At 44.1% G+C, this 14360-nt stretch overlaps 1 protein-coding gene across 6 annotated transcripts in view; it reads left to right on the top strand.

The window, feature by feature from the left end:
- The window catches only part of NBR1 (NBR1 autophagy cargo receptor), a 29726-nt gene extending 16463 nt beyond the window's left edge, over positions 1-13263 (top strand). For 4 of the 6 annotated variants that reach the window (XM_006125703.4, XM_025185966.2, XM_075911349.1 and 1 more), the window contains exons 12-22: positions 123-413; positions 1768-1911; positions 2469-2544; positions 3130-3240; positions 4353-4514; positions 4642-4776; positions 6226-6583; positions 6864-6958; positions 7665-7746; positions 8873-8978; positions 10836-13263. In XM_006125703.4, coding sequence (XP_006125765.2) covers positions 123-413; positions 1768-1911; positions 2469-2544; positions 3130-3240; positions 4353-4514; positions 4642-4776; positions 6226-6583; positions 6864-6958; positions 7665-7746; positions 8873-8978; positions 10836-11012 — 1737 coding nt within the window. In that variant the 3' untranslated portion in view covers positions 11013-13263. The other 2 variants (XM_075911350.1, XM_075911352.1) reach the window with 2 other exon arrangements.
- The last annotated feature ends 1097 nt before the right edge of the window (positions 13264-14360 follow it).

Here is a 14360-nt window from a genome sequence, read left to right as displayed (position 1 = left end):
AGGAAGACTGAAGGGTTCATTAGTAGGGTCCTCTGCTGAAAAAGCAGAGCTGATGTGGGTGGGTGTGGCGGGGGGTGGTTAGGCTGCTAATAAACAAGTTGGTTTTGTTTTTTATCCTTCAGTTAAAATTCATGTGGGGAAATCTGACCCTGGGGTCTTCTGAAAGAAAGGATGTGTTGGTGCCATCCCTGCCAGCAGGGCAAGTGGGGATTGTCTCGGTCGAGTTTATTGCGCCTGCTCTAGAAGGGAGCTATGCTTCTCATTGGCGGCTGTCACACAAGGGGGAGCAGTTTGGACCCAGAGTTTGGTGCAGTATCGTTGTGGATCCCTCTTCGCCAGCCACTGCCTGTTTGGAGAGAAATCAGAAGACATCTAATTCCAGTCTAAAGGATAAAACGTCCTGTGGAAATGAGGCAAGTGTTCCAAAGTGATATGACGGAAGAGAGAACAACCATGTCTGTTTCTGTTTGGTGCAGCGGTGTAGGTTGTTTTCCATCCTCCCCCAGTGTTGATCTAGTCAATGAGTGGGGATTGTTTCAGTTATTTCTCATTGTTTAAAAAAAAAAAGGCTTAACTTTGTTGCTATAACAATTGCTGACCTATTACTTGCTGATTTGCCAAACCTGGAGTTAATTGTTGAGGTGTATTGCAGCTGCTTTTTTGGCTTTCGTTGCAACTGAAACCTTGCAATACGTATCTCATGATATTTGCACCTGTCCAGAAGACTCTATAGTAGGTGGAATGAGGTCTTTTTCGTATTCATACTATCCTTCTGCATTAGGAATGTTAAATTGTGAGTAATTGATTAATTGAATAGTCGACATATTTTCTATCGACTATTTGATTGGTCGATAAGATGTCTTCGCCTTTGAAGTATAGCAACAGCCCTCGGGACTCGCCCAGTAACCCCAGGCTCTGAGCAGCGCTGCCGCTTTGAAATGCTGCAGAGAGCCCAGCGTCAGGCTCCTCGCAGCATTTCAAAGCGGCAGCACCACACAGAGCCTGGAGTCAGTGGGGGAGTCTCCAGCTGATCCTGGGTGCCGTGCAGCACTGCCACTTTGAAATGCTGCGTGCAGCTTGGGTACACCCCAGCTGGCCCTGGGATACACACGGTGTTTCAAAGCGGCAAGGTCACGTGGAGCCTGAGGTCTGGCCCTCGGCTCCATGTGGCACTGCTGCTTTGAAGTACCCTCCCTTCTTCCCTCCCTCCCCCCCTTTTGTTGCCTCTTTCTGATAGAGACAGCAAAAGGGCGGGGAGGGGGAGGGGAGCGACTAGTCAACTAGCCCAGTGTTTCTCAACCAGTGGTACGAGTACCCCTGGGGGTACTCAAGAGAAGTCTGGGGAGGTACATCAACACACCTGAAATTTGGAGAAAACTGAATTTTTGTTAAATGTTACAGTGCTTTATTATTTTTGGACTTTTTACACCCAAAATTTCATCGCCCACCTGGCTACGATTAAGTTGTTTAAACAAATGTGTTGCAATGGTAGAAAAAATATTTGTGTCTGAGAATTATAGGTCCTGGGGGTACTTATAACTTTTTTAAAGGGGTACTTTATAAAAAAAGGTTGAGAAACACTGGACTAGCCTGTCAACTATCCAATAAGCATTTGCTTATCGGATAGTTGACTAGTCCTTTGCATCCCTATGCTGCATAATATTCTGGCTTTGTAGCTATATAAATATATTCTTGAGCCTCTTGCAAATATCAGAGTGTTAATCTAAGATGCCTCTGGGATGTGTCTTCTGCCCTTGGCTTTTGCAGGCGGTTTCTTCAACGTCAGAAGCAGAAGGCCAGCAGGCTGATGAGATGGAGCAGACAGACGTGCAAGCCTTCCCTCTGAGGGTTAAAAATATCCCCAGCGAGAGAGAGTTTTACATCCCATCGGTTGATCTCCTGACTGCACAGGTAAAATACTAAATTAAAGGCAGAAAAAAAAGATCTTATCTTTGTTTTAGTAAAGTGAATAGATATTCACAGGGGTCACACGCCCCAGTTTTCTTGAACTATCAGATATTTTGAGTTCAAGAAAATACAGGTCAGAGCTTTCGTGATTTGAGTAAAACTGTTATTTCCCTGGAACAAGCAGTAGTGGGAGCATATTGTTCCTCCAATAGGAATGTCTCCCCTCTTGTTACCCCAGTAGAACTTATTTCACAGAGTTTTATGGACCCCTTTCCTCCTTTGCCTCTACTAAAGGGTATTTGTATGTGCATTGCTCCCACCGTATCGTCTCCCTCTTTCTAATCATTCACTGATTTTACAAACAAAGCTATTCTTCTGCATTGGACGTAAGAGTCCTAGTAGAGAGCAGCAGTTTGTCTGAACTGTTGAGGCCCCTGGAGAAGTGGAGTAGATTTATTTATAATAAATAAATGTGAGACCAGTAGGTTCTGGGGGAATAGGGGGGAATGGGTGTGGTGTAGGTCACAGGAATGGAAACAAACTGGGTTTTTCTCCTGTAGGACTTGCTGTCCTTTGAGCTGCTGGACATTAACATTGTGCAGGAGCTAGAGCGAGTGCCACACAATACTCCTGTTGGTAAGGAACATTTTAAATTCCAGTGCGTAGCATCGCCCCCCTCCTCCCTCTCTTTCCCCCCTCTAAGGAGAGCTAGAGAAAAGGAGTCTGCCTGTGGTCATGCAGAAGGCCGATTTCTCCCTTTGGGACTCCATGGTCTGTGGCACTGGAGAAGCGATTTGGCACTCGGCATGTGAGACTTTGCCCCTTGAGACATAGTAATGAGCTCTTGCTCCAGCCTCTTCTCAGCACTTCACTCAGCATTCCACTTGCTCTGGCTCAGGAGAAACCTTGAGGGCCCCTTGTGCTTTCACTTTTACTCCCTTTCTCACTCATCACCATGAACAAGGCGATGGACCTCGGGGAGGCTGCTCTTCTGTCCACCAAGCATCAGTAGGGTGTGCGAGATCAGCCTGTGTTTGAGGTGCTTTGCTATGACCCCCACAGGATATCTTCTGAGATGTTTGGTCCCTGTCGATCTGCAGCAAAGTAACCTGAGGGAGTGCTAAACTTGAAAATGGCTGATTGCTTGAAAGATTTTGCCTTTTGTTTAGCAGGAAGTTCACTCCTGTAATGCAGCTAAACTTGTTTGCCTCTCTTTTCCAGACATGACTCCGTGCATGTCTCCTCTGCCACATGAGAACCCTCTGCTAGAGAAACCTGGTCTGGGTCAGATAGAGGAGGAGAACGAGGGGAGTGGATTTAAACCAGTACCCGGTAAGCAGTCTCCAGGAACATCCCCACTTTCTCAAGGTTGCTAGCTGCTTAAAATCTCTTAAGTGGGAACCAGGAACCCACCTGTTGCCACCACCAAATGCAGCAGGGTGTATTTCCAGCTGCATTTGTGGCCACCTTTTTATTGCCTTAAATTGCAATTGTGGCCTGAAATGCTGCCAAAATGGTTCCTCCTTATTCAGCATTTCTGCTAGCTGAGTCTGAGTCCACACTACTTTACTTTAATGTTGTCAACAGCAGCTTGCTCCTGTTAACCCTTTCTATGGAGGCACAAACGAGAATGTCTGGCTCTAAGAAATCTACCATTGGCTAATCCACCCTGATTGCAGGATTGATGTGAATTTTCAATCCAGTGAGAAACAGCAGTTAGAAAATCCCTGGAACTGATCTAGAACGCAGAACCTCTCCCTTGCCACTATGCAAGAATGCTGCATTCTTTGTGGTCCACATTTTTCCTCAGGATTTTGCTTGCTCATATTTAAGTTTAAGGAAGTCAATTCTGGAATGCGTTTGCTGAGAAGCAGTAAAAGCATTTGGAAAGCCAGAGGGTTTCCTTGTGCGAGCCTCCGCCCTGGTCAGGCTGCCTTTCGCACAGTCCAGTGATGCATTCCTCTAGCTGTACTAGAATACCCTGGGGCAGTGGTTCCCAACCGTTTGGGGTTGCCGGGTGCCAGCGGGCGTGGCTGTTCGCCCGCTGGCCGCCCGGGGGGGCGGGGCCCCCCCATAGCCGCATTCTGGGGCCGGCGCTCTCTCCCCCCTCCTCCCCCAAGCGCCGCGCGCCCGGGGCTGGCGCTGGCGCTCTCTCCCTCCCCCAAGCGCCGCGCGCCCGGGGCCGGCGCTCTCCCTCCCCCTCCCCCCCCCCCCCCCCCATGCGCCGCGGAGGGTGAATCTGCGGCGCCCCCGGGGCCGGCGCTCACAGTGCGCCACGCGCCCGGGGCCGGCTCCGGCACCGCGCATGCGCCACGTGCCCGGGGCTAAGCCAGCCCTGAGCACTTGGCGGGCGCCGAGAAATGCCCCCGCGGGCGCCATGGCGCCTGCGGGCACTGTGTTGGGGACCACGGCCCTGGGGTAATTGAAGCCTGCTGTCCTAACAGATGCTCACATGGTGAAAGTGAAGACTGACCATCCAGTGAACTTGGAAGAGGGGGAAGAAGACATGAGTGGGACTCAGTTTGTATGCGAAACGGTCATTCGTTCACTCACCCTGGATGCTGCACCTGACCACAAACCTCCTCAAAGGAAGAAATCACTGCAGAGTGAGTGCTCCCCTGAGCTGACCTCTGTGGCTTTATTTAATTTTGTGCCGCTGAACCTTGGTAATAAATCACCTTACCTTGAAGGTGGGGATGACATTCTAACTCTTTTGCCTGTTTTTTTTATTAGGCTCTCTGCAAACATTACAAGACACCCTCAGTTACAGTGTAAAAAGCGAAGAAACTCCTGGGACAAAAAGTCATTCTATTCCCAAACCCAAGGAAATGGGCTCAAAGAGCCATCTGACAGAGGAAAATAGGTTTGGTAAGTGAAATGGATTCTCAGGCCAGAATGGACTGCTGTAGTCATCTAGTCTAGCTTTCTTAACACAGACCATATGACTTCCCCCAAAATAATTCCTGTTTTGAATCCAAGCTGACTTTTTTGTTTGTTTGGTTGGCTTTTTTGTACATGGCATGTTTGAATGCGTGACTCTAAAGGCTGTGATAACTCTTTATCATGGGACCTATGATAAACTTTGAAGTACAATAGGAAGTCTGCGGAAGGGACTCGTTGCATTAGAAAATATGTATCTGTACTCTAACCAAGCAGTACTTGAAATGGTTTTCTTCTGCAAAATGGAATTGAACTGTATTGGGATAAGGAAAACTTGAAAGGGGAATTCTAGTTGGATAGTCATCTGGTGAAAGGCCTGGTTTTCAGTCTGTGTCCACGTTATGGCACATCTACACTAGCACTTATGTCGGAAAAACTTTTGTTGTTCATGAAGTGAAAAAAACCACACCTCTGAGCCACAAAATTTAATTGACAGAAGCAATCCTGCTGACCTAGCTTTCCCCTGGGCATAATAAAACCAGCTCATTGAGCAGTGATAGCTCTCTCCCATCAACGTAACACAGCTATACAAGTGATCTTACGTTGCTGTTGCTGTCGGTATGGATGTGCCACCGTAAGCTTGTAAGTGTAGACATGCTCCCATCTTCTTGTGTGCACTGGGGCCACTTCTTGCTTTGTATTGACAAACTCTGGTCATCCGAAGACGTGGCCTGTGCCCACAAAGGCTCGTGATACCATCTATAAAGTGCTACCAGACCAGTTTTTGTTCTTTAAGTTTATCCTCTACAGACTAACTTTGGCTACCCCCTGAAGCTTTTGTATTGACAGTTGGTCATCTGCATATGGGTGTGTGCCTGTCCAAAGATTGACAATCAGGCTCAAATTCCTAAATCCTCATTGTAATTTAGTGTCTGTTAGTTACATTTTCTTACTAATATGACAGGTCCTTTTCTCACACCCTCTTGCTTTGTCCGTGGGCTAACGTGCACTCTTGAGATGTGTCCTCTGTCCCTGTGGAGGTCAGTTGCAAGCCCAATTGGATCTATGTGGTTGTGAGGTTTCAACTCCCTATTCTGGGGATGCCTTTCTAGCATAAGGTACTCCGAAGTTGTGCAGTTCCTCACCCCTGTGTAGGCACTGGATAAACTGCCTGATACACAGCTGGATCAAAACAAAATGCAAACCCACTCATTTCATGCCAAAGGTCATTTTCAGTACAAGGTCTGCTTCCCAGCCAATCAACAGCCTACGCTATCACCACGTGCATGCCGGGGCAAAAAGCCTGTCGGGCGTTGGCACCAAAGATCCTGCAGTTGTTTCTGAGCTTCTGCCTGGTGTTTGGAGGCAGATGGTGCCTTTTTGCCCAGCTAGTCCTACAGACAAAATTCTAGTAGGCTGTTCTTTTCCTTCCATTAGAGAAACCTGCAGCGTCTGACAGCGCGAGTCTCAGTGGGGAGCCCAGCGACGCAGAGTATGAAGAAGATGATGTTAAAGACGAAGTTCAAAGCCAAGCATCCTCTGCTTCTTCCGAGGACTATATCATTATCCTCCCTGAATGCTTCGATACCAGCCGTCCTCTGGGGGAGAGCATGTATAGCTCTGCCCTCTCTCAGCCCAGTCTGGAAAGAGCAGTAGAGACTGAAAGGGAGACGGTGATTCCAGAAGTGAGCCAGCCCCAGTTCCATAATATCAATGATATCCTAACAATTTCACAGACGCTGGATGCAGTACCATTGACCCCAGAGATCGTCGGGACCCTGCCCCAACAGCAAAGGTAAGGCGGGTGAGCGTGCTTTTGTGACAAGAACCAAATGGCTAAAGATAGAAATTTGACGGGGGGGGAGGGGGGGCACCTGGCACTGAGCCAGGGTGCAAACTGAAAGTTACATTTGTGCTGTCGGAAAAGCATATGCAAGTGTGAATGTCTCGGATCCTGCTCTGTTAAGGAAGAATCTTCTGCACAGCTTGTATTGACTCCAGAACTGAGGTTTGCGGTGTTTGCTTCTGTTTCTTCTTGGTTTTATATATAAACTTGTTTGTTGTTGTTGTTGCAGGAACTCCTCTTCTCTTCAGAGTCATAGTCTCCAAAACCGAAATTGGCCAGTTACAGAGGAAGTACCTTCAGCTGTTCCTGATCAAATAAGAGAAGGTACTTGCAGCATGTGTGATAAATTCCATATGCAGCTGCTTCCTAACATGCACTGTTAACTACCTGAGCTACTCATCACCTCTTTATTGAGTTCTACACCATTTTATTTCTTTTAAAGTAGTGTCTAAAATCTGCTAGTTGCCATAACAGCAAAGGGAGATGCGGTTTTTCACCACACCCTTTTTGTTTGCCTTTTCTACTGTAAATGCTTTAGAAGTAAAATGTTATAGCAAACATGATCCTCTTACACACAGATGATCCCTTTCTGCTTTTCAGTTGATCCATCCAGCAGGGGTAAACTTCTTGGATTTGGAGAGATGCCAGAAGAAAGGGATTTGGAGAAGTTCTAGCTAATGTTGACCACAATCTTTTTAGTTGGCCGATGTTACTGGGGCAGAGGTGGGACTCCTAGATCTCGTTGGTCCTATGGAAATCAGTATATTTCAGTGGTGCTTTTTGAATGCAGAGAGTGCAGGGGAAAAAGGGCAGAGGGGGTGTATTTCTCCCTCCTTCCCGTCCCCTTCTTATTCCAGGAGTCTCAAATATTTGATAGTTGCAGTATCTGGCTTAGAGTATGGTGAACTGTCTGCCTACAAGCTTGTGATATGTGGTTACATTTACTCACTACTCACTCCAATCCACGTGCACAAGCTGCAGCTGTCTATCGTACCTGGTGACTGCACCCGCTCACTTGTTTTACTTCTAGAGCCCAGCGATGAAGACTTTCCTGGACCAGGAGCTTCAGGCGTTGTAAATAATAATAAATCGAAGTGCCCAGAAGACACAAGGTAATGGAAGCAGATCAAGTATCACAGTTATACCTTCAGAATTGACGCTATGCATTTTGGCCTCATCTCTTTGAATTAAAAATAGCAGCGAAGGCCACAGCACTCTTTATAGGGTCTCTCTAGGGTGTAAGGGCAGGTGGGAAGCCTGTCTTGGCGACATTCAAGATTTCAGCAATTCATGCTGAAGTCAATGGGGCCAGATAGTTAAGAGCTATGCTTTAAATCATGCTCCTAAATGAAGGAGCTAAAGTTGATGAGCACTTTGCAAAGCTAGCGACTTGCATGCTTCTGTTGAAACTAAGTCCTTCTGAAGCTTCAGTCTGTTGCTTCCAGGTTGCTCTGATTCTTGGGGAGGGGCAGAATTAAACGTAAGACACAGTGAGAATGCAACTAAATTATAAAGAAGATGCTTAGATTTAGATGCACAGTATAGTCATCTAAAACGAAAATGGCCTATCAGGCTTCTAGAATATCTGGTTACGTAGATGGGACCAATACAGACCAGAAATGATAATGGTAAATTGTATGTTCTGAGAGGTATTTAGCAGCAGCTACATACCCACACAACCCTGTAGAGCCATGGTGTCCAACCAATTCTGAAGCAGTAGCCACTATAGTAGCGAACTAGACACACTCAACTGGCCAAATAGCCACATGTGGCTAATAAGCTAGCATGTTGGACACCATGGCTGTAGAGCTCTGTGAGCAAGCAAATAGTTCCACTATAGAAAACCGATTAGTGAGTGTTGAATGTATGTAAGCTACAGGTGGGACCAAAACTGGGACTTCTGGTGCTTAGCGCTTGAGCCTCTACAGCTTAAGCTATAAAGCCAGCTGGTGCTCAGCTAAGTCTGTAGAGCAAACTCATTCTCTCCCTCTGTAAGTGGTCTAAGTGCCACTCCATGGAACAGTGAACCACATCCAGTACTCTTCCTAAACTTGAGTAAAACATGCAAATAGAATGCCTTGAAACAAATGAACTGACCTTCAGAAATAGCCTCTGAATGATTCCTTTGGCTAATACGTCATTTTCTTCAATGAGAAATGTTAGTCAGTTCTCTAAGATCTGTAAATAAAATACATACCTGACTTTATTGGCTTCAGATAACATCACACTTCTCCACAGACACCCCCAAGGAAGCAGCCTTGCAGGAGGGCTGGTTAAAGGAGCTTTGTCTGTTGCTGCTTCTGCCTACAAAGCACTGTTTGCTGGACAGTCCATTGCAGAACAGGTATGTGTACCCTGCTTGTCTGGGGCACTGTGTGGGCATTTTTAGAACTTTAATCCTTCCTTTAAATATTAATTATGGGAGTTGTTTGCCCTATAAAGGATTAATTCTCATTGTGAAACTCCTGTCATCTTACTCTTGGAATAGTCAAATATTAAACAGGTTTGGCAGTAACTGTTAACTGCAGAGTTAAGCACAGCTTCCCAGGCTATTTCAGGAAAGCCAAATACCTGACGGTTAATCGGGAGACGTTAGTGACCCCAGCAATCCATACAAAACAACTGGCATTTGTGGGCAACTAAATACCAAAGCAAACCCACAAAGTTGGATCATGTCAGGAGGGGGCTGGACTGTCAGAACTGACTCTGTGTAGTTATCATATTGACTCCCGTGTCTTGAAGATTATTCTGCAGTTTGATTAAGATGCAGAAATGAGGGATCGGTCATTTCTTTTGCCTGGAAAGGTTTATAGTTATGTGCTTCACTGGGTTAAAGTGAAGTTATTGGAGGAAGTGGCTTGGCTTTATGGTAGTGAAGCGATTGGACAGCTGGTGTCATCACATTTCAGTGGAATGTAACTTTCAGCCAACTGTGGGAGAATTGTTTCAACCACTCAGCCCAGAAAAATCAGTTGCCCTTTAGTGATTCATCTGGATCCTATTCATCCATGACTTCTTTTAGAGTGTCTGCAGACCCTTGTCTTTTTCTAGTGTAATAGTACTCTTCTCCTGCTTGGTTGAGTGTGCCTTTTGGGATTGGCTAATCATCTCCCCTTTATATCCACCACTAATAAATCTCAGTGGCTGTTTAGGTCTTTGTATATTTCAATATGGCTAAGAACTGCCAAGTCACCTCCCTAGTATAATCTGTTTCCATGTTGTCAGAAAAAGCAGTGCAACTGTAAAAGTTTGGAATAGACCTGTTAGAGTAGGTGCAGTTAGACGCCTACGCTGGCCTGACCAGCTGACTCGGACTGGCTATGGTACCCTCCCACCTCGCAGGGTTATAGAGCCCTGATATCATCACAGTTACGCAGCCTGAACCCCGCCAGCCCAAATCAGCTGGCATGGGTCAGCGAAGGGTTTTTAACTGCAGTGTAGACATACCTGTTACGGGCTATACGCAGTGAGCATATAATGGTTATTTTAATGAATAACTAAAGACCAAAGTTACTCATTTAAAATAATGATCTGTCCAAGGCCCAAGATTATTCTGGGATTTCTCCAGCAAATAACTTGCACTGACTTGTCCTGATAGCCTAGTAGCACTTAAAAAAAAAATCAGTTAAAAATCCAAAAACAGGTGTTTCCTGGAAGAGATCACTTTTTTAAAAAAAAATTTTTATATAAACTAGGGTCTGTCATTTGGTGCTTTTTATGAATCAGTAGCACTGCCTAGTTCTGGTGGATGTTTCAAGTTCCTCAACATGACTTCAGTTCTAACCCTTTCTGATTACAGATTATATAATTTTTTAATGTAGTGATGAAATATACAACCACATATAAAGGGTGGCTGCATCTGGTGTCTGCCCCAAAGCGTGTAGTTTGAGGGAAGATCCTCCTGCCGACTGTAGTAGGGTTGGACATGGTAACCTTGATTCATTTAAACATGGATTGATACTTCAATCCAAGTCCAAATGGCTAATGCACCAGCCAGCCCATGCACACCAATTCTTAATTGCTAAATGAAACCCTAAAAAGTGAGGTCACTTTAAATATCAAGACTGTAAACAAGTTCAGCTGCACATAAAGCGAAGATTAGCTTTCAGATTTTTTGTAAAAGGATCCTTAAGCTTTCTGCTTTGAGAGAGATGACTGTTTAGTCCTGTATTTGAATTTAAAGGGTTCTCTTTTCTTTAAGCAGCCAACAGCTACAGAAGAGCAGACTGCCACTCTCCTAGCCTATCTGTGTGAGATGGGATTCTGTGACAGGCAGTTAAACCTGAGACTGCTGAAGAAGCACAACTATAACACAGGGCACGTAGTTACTGAATTGCTTCAGATCAATAACAATGACTGGTACAGCAGCAGATATTGACTCCTGGTAGCCAAGGCACCCATATTTGACCAGACTGTTATTAAACACTGCAGCAGCAGACTACACCTAGGCTTCATTCTGTTCTCGGGTTGGGGGAAAGAATCACTTCAGTTCCATTTTTCTTCAATGCTTGATTTGTTCCTTCAACTGAAATCTCAAACACGCCACCCGCCTTTCAGCATTTGATGAATCAAAGACCAGAATTTTAACTTTATTTTAGACACTGGCTAGATAGTTGAATAACTTTTTAAATCTGATTTGATACTAAATCTCTTGTATCGGGGAGCTCAGCAGAATTATTTAAAACTTCTCCAAGACAAGTGAGAACTTCCTCTTTGACTGTGTAAGTTGGGATATTGTTTCACTGACCTCAGTCTGAATAAGCACTGAGAGGAGGGGTCAGACACGACTGTTAAATACAGTCTCACCTAATCTTCAAGATTAGCAGGATACCACTGGTGAGAGGAGTGTGTGTCTCATTTAAAAAAAACAAAAAACCTGACTTCTCTAATTCATGATAGAAGCACAAATAGATTAAAAATACACAGTAAGCACTCTTTTAAAAACAGGGGAAGTGCTCACATGAAAGTCATCTAAAAAGCCCCATGATTTAAAATGTATTTTAAAATATTGAAATAATAACCAATGTTAATTTAAATGTACTTAATGAAGGTCTGGAATTTCATTGTTTTAATTTCATTGTAGATAGAATGAAGCATGAGGATTAATTCACCAGCAGCTCTTGAACAGTGTCTCTAATGGTGATAGTACAAAAAGTATTTTCCTCAGCAAAGAAACAAAAGGTGTGTCAGCCTACATAAAATGTTTTCCTGAAAATGGAACTGTAGGAAAAGTCCACCTGTGAATCCTTAGGGACTTTTTGCAAAGGATGGAGGTTTGACTGCTGCTTGTTCAGAATCACTGCAGTGCAAACTTTGTTTCATTGATGATGATGAACTGAAGAATGCGATAGGTCAGGCCAATATGGGGGTGTGAATTCTTGTAATGTTTGGGAATGTGAGTGGGAGTGGGAGAGGTGGGATTTGGTTGACTTCTGGTTTTTAGAAAAGCATTAACTTTAGCAGCATTAACTCCCCAGTCTGCCTTGATGAATCACCTATTGGACTGCCATTTTGGCTTACATGCCATATTTGCAGGAGATGAAAATCTGAGAAAATAATTCCCTTTGAAATCTGCCAGGGCTAGGGTTTGATTCTTGGGAACAGCAGAAAACCATCAGCATCCACTGCAGCGCGTCTTAGAACCCAGCCATCGATAGCAATGTCGGCGTCCTTGTGAACCTGTTGGGGCTTAAGTGAATGTTTTTTCCTTGCTACACCAAATCTCAGACCACTGACAGTATCTAAAATATATTAAACTTGGATCACTGCTGCTTCTAAGTAAGGTGTTGCTATTTTGACAGGATGTGGCTAAAGAGTCCAAAGCAGTATCAGTATTGTGATTGACTGACTATATAATAATCATTAGCCATACAGATATAAATTAGATTCTATTAAAAGTATTAGAAGAAAACGTATCCGATACAAGTTTGTTGTTTAAAATCTATTTTTATAGAAGATGCAAGATAACAAATTGTTGAACGTTTATTTTGAAATACAGGGAGACTATTTTGCAGTGTGTTTCCCCCACCCCAGTGCATTTGTCTTGTGTGGACCAATTCTAGATAATTCCTCACTTGATAAAACTACAATTTAATACTCTTCCATCAACTACAGCCCTTTCGCAGACTGGTCTGTAGTTTTGTAGATCAAGCTTACAGAAGTATGAAATGATAAGGATGAAGTTCAGTTGCTGGTGCATATCTTTCCTTGACCCAGATTTTCCAACACGAAAAAGGTTTTGTTCTTGATACATACCTTTCTACCGAAAGTGGGTTTTTTTTTAAATCTTTCCATTTGAGCTCCTTTAATTGTTAAAAACTAAAAGATTTGCAAGTAACAAACTTCATTTGAGATTGAAATCCTCTTTTTAGTTTTTCCCCCTCCATAATGCTTGGGTTAGTTTTACTGTTATAACTCTAAACCATTGTCCTCGATCCTGATTGTTTTAGATAATGTATGCTTGGACTTAAGATATATTTCTGTTGGCTTTGTATATTTTGTTAATGGATGCATGATATAATTTATAATATATTCCATAGTGCAGATAAGGTATTTGTATATTATTTAGAATAAAGCACTTTAAAGTCTTCAAATGTGATGTAAAAACAATAAAAAATCTTTTTGCCTCAGTCCTTATAATAAAATACTTAACTATTTGTTCATCAAGCTCTGGAAATGCAGTGACGCCATGTATGTGACAAGTACAGTTTTGATATTTGGAAGTAGTAGGATACCTACTTTTGTTTGTTTTTCACTTAACTAGTGATTGACAATTCCACTATGCAGATGACTTATCAGGAAGAATGTTTATTTACAGTAGGTAGCAGGATGGAAGCAAGGAACTGTCTGAACAATTCCAGTTTTGGCACAGCTTTCGTGAGGGCTTTTGTGCAGTTCCTTTGACGTATGGGGGGAGAAATATATCAAGGTCAAACCGAGATCACTGATTAAACGGTCACTTAACAAATATCTACTATTATGACCTGCAGATGTAGCCTGAGCCAAACTTCTTGCTTCTAGCTATGTTTTAAGTAGACATCTTGGGTTCATTTCCTCATTGATGTTGCTGTTCTGATATAAATGGTGGCTTGTTTGACTTTTATCCTAGATCTCTTGAGCCTGCAACCAGTGTTCAAAGGCATGCTGAGGGCCTGAACCATTCAAGAATGGGGACACACAGGCTATGTCATGGTTAAAACTTCCTAATGTTGCATAACTTGTGTACAGTAATTCCTCCTTTAACACTATAGATATGTTTCAGAAAATGATCGTGTTAAGTGAGAACATGTTATGCGGGGTCAATTTTCCCATTGAAAATAATGGAAAAGGTGGGGGTTGCGTTTCAAGCAGTGGTGTCTGTTGGGACAAGGACACAAGGTTGGGGGAGAAAGGGGACTGGGTTACAGCAGGGAATAGAGGTGTTTGGCTGTGGGGAAGGGGAGGAGAGGAGAGGGGGATTGGGCTGGGAGAATGCCCCTATGACTGGTCTGCCGGGACCCACACTGCATCCGGCGAGGTGGGGGTTGCTGGGGAACGGCGTGGCGAGCAGGAACCCCTCCACCGGTTTGCAGGGAGGAAGTTGCAACGGACCAGCTGGGGAAATCGTGTTATTCCAGGGATGGTTGTGTAATTCAAAAAAGTTCCCTAAAAAAAAATCGTGCTATTAAAAAATGTTAGGTGGGCATGTGTTAAATGAGGAATTACTGTAATTCCAGAGCTGAAGGCA

The sequence above is a fragment of the Pelodiscus sinensis genome, chromosome 29 (genome assembly GCF_049634645.1).
Source record: "Pelodiscus sinensis isolate JC-2024 chromosome 29, ASM4963464v1, whole genome shotgun sequence".
In the NCBI taxonomy this organism is placed as follows: Eukaryota; Metazoa; Chordata; order Testudines; family Trionychidae; genus Pelodiscus; species Pelodiscus sinensis.
The sequence above is the reverse complement of the archived record's forward strand: the minus strand, read 5'-3'. Positions and strand labels throughout refer to the sequence as shown.